Source organism: Lipotes vexillifer, unplaced genomic scaffold, assembly GCF_000442215.2.
Source record: "Lipotes vexillifer unplaced genomic scaffold, Lipotes_vexillifer_v1.1 scaffold916, whole genome shotgun sequence".
NCBI lineage: Eukaryota > Metazoa > Chordata > Mammalia > Artiodactyla > Lipotidae > Lipotes > Lipotes vexillifer.
The window spans coordinates 133889-140896 of record NW_006798383.1 but is presented as its reverse complement, the minus strand read 5'-3'; the positions used below and the strand labels follow the sequence as shown (position 1 = coordinate 140896).

Sequence of the window (7008 nt, the reverse complement as noted above, 5' to 3'; positions counted from 1 at the left end):
CTTTCCCTAGACATCTCTTGCTCTTTAGAAAAAGCACAGGGATCCATGAACTTAATAGTATGACAGCCTAACTCTTACAGTTCTTGTGATCTTGGGCGAACTTTTCTGGCCTCAGTTTGCAGATCCCGAAAATAGAGATCATAATATCTATTTTATGAGTTGTTATAGGAATTAAATGAAAGTAAAAAAAATGTGAAGTATTTAGCACAGTGCCCGTATGTAGGAAGTATTCAGTAACTCCTTGTTATTACCATGGCTTCAGCCACCGTCCATGTCTATAATTACGAAATCTTTCTTTCCATCCTGGACTTCTTCCCTGGATGCCAGACCCATATTCACTACAGTTTGCTGGACACGTTGTACAACCACTTCAAATTCAACGTGTTTAAAACAATGCATGGATTCCACCCTCCCCTCAATCTTTTCTTTTTTTCTTCTGCTTTGCTCTATATCTTGGTTGCCCTCTCCCCTGCCCCACCCCCACTAGTCTTTATCGAGACTAGAGAGAGACTTTGGAGGTTGTCGGTGACCCTTTCATCAGTCCCATGTATATTTATTTGGTCACTAGGTTCTGTCTTTTTTACCTCATAAATTTATTTTGAATGACTTCCCTTTTGTTTATCCCCGCTGCTGCTGCCGCTGCTGTGATTCAAGACTTCACTATTTCCTTTGTGGATTATTGCAGCAACCTCCTGACTTCACTGTCTGCTTCTGTCCTCCTTCCAGTTTATTTTCTATCATGTCATTCAAATGATTCTGTTAAAATGTACAGCTGTCCATGTCACTCTCTTGCTTAAATGCTTTCAATGGTTTCTCCATTGAGACAAAGTTCCTTAGAAGAGACCCCAAGACTCCGTGAGCCATTCCTTGCTGTTTCTCCATGGATCTTACATCCGAGCCATGAAAATGCAGATCCTCAAAAACCTCATCTCTCCAAGCCTCTGGGGCCTTGCACAAGTGTTCCCTCTGTCTGGAAAGTCCTTTTTCCTGTCTTTTAAACTCTTATTCATCTTTTATACGTCATCTTCCCTGCTCACTTACAGGAGAACTAAGGACTCTATGCTCTATGTTTCCTGGAGGGAGGCCAAGACAGTATCTTGTTTTATCTTACCCATCTCTGTATCGCTACTTTTAGCCAGTACCTGGTTCATGGTGGATTCAATAAGTAGCCATCAAATGAGTGAGATAATGAAAGAATGAATGAGAAATTCATGGGTCCAACAAAACAAGAATAAAACCCCTCTGGGAGAGCAGGAATAGTGGTTGTTGGTAATGCTTAACCTCATTGCTCCAAACGCCCAAGAGTAACTGCAGTTCTCCTTCAGTAGGGCAGTGAGACAAGGCATTGGGAATAAATCTAGAATTGAATCTGGGGGAAACTGGGCAGTGAAGAAGGAAGCAGAGGTGTGAATTGGCCATTTTCTCTTTTGTCACAATATGGACACAATGCCTCCCTGCCTCCAGTCCTATCACAGGATTTTTTAGAGTTGCACAGAATATACATTACTGGTAAGAACAATGGTACTATGGCTTTATCTTTCATATTTTATTTATTTATAATACATGATTTACAAATGACATATCATAAACATATGTAGCATAATTATATATTAACCATCCAAACACAGATGGGAAGCATAATAGAACTAGTTTTTCTACAAACACCCATATTCTTGTACATCTAAACAGTATCTCCTCTGTGTAGTGTAGTCCATATATACTGCTATTGCTCAAAATTTTCCGAAAACCCTCTTTTGGAATGGCCTTCAAAGCATGTTAGACCCAGGTAGGAGGCCATCTTTTTATAGCTGTTCTCCATTAATATTACTCAGTCCATTCACCCACCTACTTTGCTGGACATAATACAAGTACCATTTTCAAAAATTAAATTTACTTTCAAAGGACAAAGATTTGGCATCATTAAGGATATTCACAATAATGAGATGTCTCCTCTAAAAACAATTCCAAGAGAAGAATTCCAAGAATATTTTGAACAATGGTAGCATTGTGATCATAGATGGGGTGATCTACTTCAGGGAAAACGATTACTTGGGAGTCATTATTTTGGTATCTCTTTGAAAAACCAGACCAAATCTCAACTGATAAAGTAGGCTTTTTGAACTTGTTGAGAGGGAGGGAATTCGGTGGGCCAGGGGGTCTAATGTGAGTGATATGACAGTATTGTGAGTCAGATTCACCTACCCAGAGACTGGTTGTTGGTTAGTGGCTGTGTCAGTCTGGAACTCTGTCCACATTTTTATTAATAGCTTGATGTGCTTTTCAAATTTGCAGATGACAACATTCCTGGAAGGTAGGGTTAGTTGATGGAGTAGAAGACAGATGCAAAATCAAAATATCTTATAAGGTCTTATTTGTTGTCTGACTTTTGATCTAGTAATTTTACATCTAGAAAAAGTTTTCCTAAGGAAGCACTCATGAATATGTATAAAGTATAAGAACATTAATTACAATGTTTATATTAGCAAATAGTCAAAAGCAACACAAATAGTTAATAAATTATACATAGAAAGGAATATTGTCTAGCCACTAAAATTGTGTTGTAAATGGCTCATATATATGAAAAATGCCCAGTTGCATCCACGATAAGAGAAATGCAAATTTAAACTAACCTGAGATAGCATTTGGACTCTTAAATTGGCAAAAATTCACTCAGTGGCTGTGGCTGTGGGGAAGCAGACACTCTTGTACATTGATGGCAGTGATGTACACTGATAACACCCCTGCCCTATGGCACAGATGTACACTGATAACACCCCTGCCCTATGGCAGCAATGTACACTGATAACAGCCCTATAAAAAAAGCCAATGTGGATATATCTGTCAAAACTACAAGTACACAAAGTATGCTTAAAAGTAATGTATTTGCATTTAAACTTTTCATTGATTGCCACCAGTATTCTTCCAATCAGTTGTTTTAACCATATTTGTCCTACAACCATGTGTTGTAAAATGAAAATCAGTTGAAAGTAGTAAACTAATGTATACCCTCAAAAACAACAACAAAATTACATATACACGTACTTCTCAACCTACTCTTCCATTTTCAACCCTGCCTCTTACAGCTATATTTACATACATGTAAGATGACATATGTACAAGGTTCACTGAAGTATTATTTTCTAATAGCCAAAGATTAGAAACAACTCAAATATCCATCAACAGGAGACTCACAAAACAAATTATAGTACATTTATCAGTTTATGCAGCTCTAAAAAGAACAAAGACAGTCTGTGTGCACAGACTTAAATAGTTAATGATGATGAAAGATATTCCTAATATATATTTAATAAGTGGAAAAAAGCATGTTGAAAATTCTATATAAAAAATGACACAATTGATAAAAGAATATGCTCATGTAAAATAAAGTTTAAAAGGCTGTACACCAAAATTTTCATACTCCTTATCTCTGAGTGCTGGAATTACATGTTAATCATAATGTTTATTATTTTCTTTCTGGGCTTTTCTAAATTTTCTATAGTCAACATGTGTTGTTCAGTAAACAATATCAACCACCCTAAAAAAGTGATTTTTTAAAAAAGTCAGGGATTAATGTTGAGCAGAAATCAACAAGATAAAGAAGAATTACTTAAAAAATTTGTTTCACTGTCACTTGCCAAAGTATAGGCTTATTGGAGACCTAAACAGTCCAGCAGAAGCAAATCCCTGTCAGGAATCCTGCTCAGAGAAGTCATTGGCTTGGATGCAAGCCAAAGCAGCTGCCCTCTCAACCTATAATCTCAAAATGATTATAGGGTAGTATAGGAAAAAAAAATCAGTGATAGGATAACTCAAAGTAGACTAAAAATACTTTTAGCATAGAAGAAATGCTTAGAAATTTGCTGTAATCAAGATTAAAAATTATGAAACAGGTAAACTTAGATCCATAAAAGTGTGAAGCAGAGGAAGTGAGTGGTAGGAACAGTCAAAATGGTAAACACTGGCTGATGTCAAAAACAGTGAGAGGATAAAGATGTGTTTAAACTTGTTGTTCGATGATTGTGTAACCAGTTGTTGGAATCTTCAGTCACAGGTGTTTCCTCACCATTTGTTTCTTACAGGACAAGAGGAGGAGGTGGGCCACCCTCCACCCTCCTCTCCCTCCATGTTTATGTTTGAAGGTGCAGCGTTCATGTGGAGTAGCACCGAACCCTTGTCTTGGGGAGATGCAGAAGGAAGGCGGTTACTGGGCCAGTGGTCGTAGAGACCTCAGTGCCCTAGTGATATTGACATAGCATTTGTAAGGTATTTTTGCGTGCACTCTCTCACTCGATCAGGCTCTTTGATGTCCCAGTTTTATTTCAGCATTCTACTTTTTGGAGGTCACATATTTAAGAACTGTAATTTCCATAAGGATAGGAAACTGTCCTTCTGCCTTCCCAGCACCTAGCCCGGTGCCTGGCCCAAAGCAGGCAATCAGTAAGTGAATGAACTTTAATTTCCCTCACAGTTCTCTTTTGATTGGAAGGTGGTAGAACTCTCCCTGTTCACAGCTCCGAATTCTTCCTTGGACGAAGCCTAAGACTCCTCCGTTGTATGTCTCTTTCCCGTGTCCCAGCTTATCGCACGGATGATAGCCAGCCCTGGGTTTTGCCAGTCGTGAGGAAGGTGGAGCAGAGGATTGCTAATGATAGCAGCGTAAACCACGAGTACCTGCCCATCCTGGGCCTGGCAGAGTTCCGGACCCATGCTTCCCGCTTGGCCCTTGGGGATGACAGCCCAGCTCTGCAGGAGAAGCGGGTGAGTTTTGGGTGAGGATCTATTTTTTTCCAGAAACTGTGAGGGTAAGAAGTGGTTAAAAATTAGGTGTTATGTCTATTGAACTGTCAGTGAATAAGGGTTTAAATAGTGTGACCTCAGGGACTTGATAGCATGAATAACATGCTTTTGTATAAAGCACAGCTTCTTCAGTTGTTCGCTTTTGCCCAAGAGATGATCGGATTTCAGCTGCTGGGTTTGAAGCAGTCAATGGAAATGCCAGCCAAGGGAATTTAATGGAATGATCAAGAGATTAGGGTCTGGATCCAGCTCTGCCACTACTTTTGACCAAAGGCAAGTCATTTGCCCCTCCAGCCCCTATGTCTCATCTACATGTTAGGAAAAGACTAGTTTATGGTTCATGGTCCCATAAGGAGCATTTGCATAGGGAATCATTCAAGGGGCCTCTGAACTCCCTGAAATTTTATGCAGAATTCTGTGTGTATGTGTATTTCTGGAGAGAAAGTTCATAACTTTTATCAGATTTTCTGAAGGAACCTATGGCCCCCAAAAGTCCAAGAGCCACTAGTCTAGATGCTCTCTGAAGATCCTGCCAGTTCTAATATTTGATTCTTCTAGCCTTGATCTCAGCTTCTCTTCATTTAAGTGCTTCCTGGTATGTAGTCTATGTATAACTAGAGATACATGGAAGAGGAATGCATTTGGGGAGAATCTGTATGTGGCAGAAAGTGGTGTGATAGAGATTATCAGTGTTGTAGGAATTCAGAGAGACTGGCAAAGGCTGGAAATGGGACTTGAGCTGAACCTTGGGGAATGAGGCCAGGACACTGGTTCTCAACTGTGACTGTATCACCTGGGAGGTTTTAAAAACATTCTGATGGCTGGGTCCCATACCAGACCTGTTAAATCAGAATCTTGGAGGGTACCACCTTTCTCTGCCCTTTTATTACCTTTCCCTCCAATTCCCTTCCCTTCATGCGTATTTTTAAAAATCTCCCAATGTTTCCCTACAATTCCCTTCCCTTCATGGGTATTTTTTAAAAGCTCCCCATGTGACTGCAAAGTACAGCCAAGGTTGAGAACCGCAAAATACAGAGGAAGAAAAAGGAGAGGTATTTGTCTGGAGCAGTAGGAGTCCAGGGACAGAGGTTGGAGGTGAGCAGGTCTAGGTTGTAAAGAGACCTACCTGATTAGGGCTGGGAACATGCTGGATAGATCAGGCAGGCTGATTTTGGCAGCCAGGGCAGGGGAAGCCCCTTGAAGTTTTGCGCAGAGAAGTTACCCAATAAGAGTGTTTGAAGAAGATAAACCTGGCTGGATGAGTAGGAAAGGGAAGAGCTCAGGTTTTTGCAATAGTCCGATTAGGTATTGTGCAATTTAAACCAACTGCCCTTATTGTTCTGCTAGGCAGTGTCAGCCCCTCTGAGCAGCCTTCATGCAGGTACAGCCTTCATGCATGAAAGAGACCACATCTTGGAGTCACTGATTTATTTCCATGCTGTTACCCAGATGCCCTGATAAGCAGAACGGGCAGGGTAAAATGAAGGCTGCACACAGGCACATTCTTATCAGGAGACCGGGAGGCTCTGGGTGAAGGTCTTGGAACTCAGATCAATGGTTAGGTAAGTAATTAACTTGATGAGGGTTTTGTCTGGATTGGTATAAGAGACTGTAACTGACTTGCCTCTAGGAACAGAAGGAATACAGGTAGAAATGGTAGACTTTAGAGATTATGGGTGGCATTGGGAAGTTGCTCTGAAAATCTAGGGTTTCCACTGAGGGAGGGAGAGAGTCGTGATGAAGTTTGAAAATGGGGAACTTTGGCGACTGGAGGTGATCTTCTGAGACGTTGTTGATAAATTAGTTGGAATTCCATTGCTGACAAATGAAAACAGAGGTTCTGTGTTGGGGAGCTTCTTCCTCTAAGACTATACATTTCTTATATGATGCTTATTAACTATGTTGGCAGATAGATGCTTGTTCCTCTGCCCAGGAACAAAATGCTCTGTTCCCCATTTTGATCGCTTAATACTGAGGCTTGGGGCTATTGCTTGTGGCATAGAGCCCATCCTCTTAGTCTAGTTCATCCTGTGTTATGTTTTGATCATAGAACAAATTTAAATGGCAGTCTGTAAATATTTGAAGATTTTTACTTTTTACTTTGTGTGTGTGTGTGTGTGTGTGTGTGTGTGTGTAATGGTTTAGGATATCCTCTTGGCATCTACAACACCCTAGGTACCAGTTGATACTGAGCTCTGAGCACTTGCTCTT

General features: G+C 40.3%; 1 protein-coding gene across 1 annotated transcript in view; it reads left to right on the top strand.

Moving 5' to 3' along the window:
• The window catches only part of GOT1 (glutamic-oxaloacetic transaminase 1), a 30535-nt gene that overhangs the window by 3787 nt on the left and 19740 nt on the right, over positions 1-7008 (top strand). The window contains exon 2 of the mRNA XM_007470322.1: positions 4577-4758. Within this exon, the coding sequence (XP_007470384.1) occupies positions 4577-4758 (182 nt within the window). The remainder of the gene's footprint in view (positions 1-4576; positions 4759-7008) is intronic.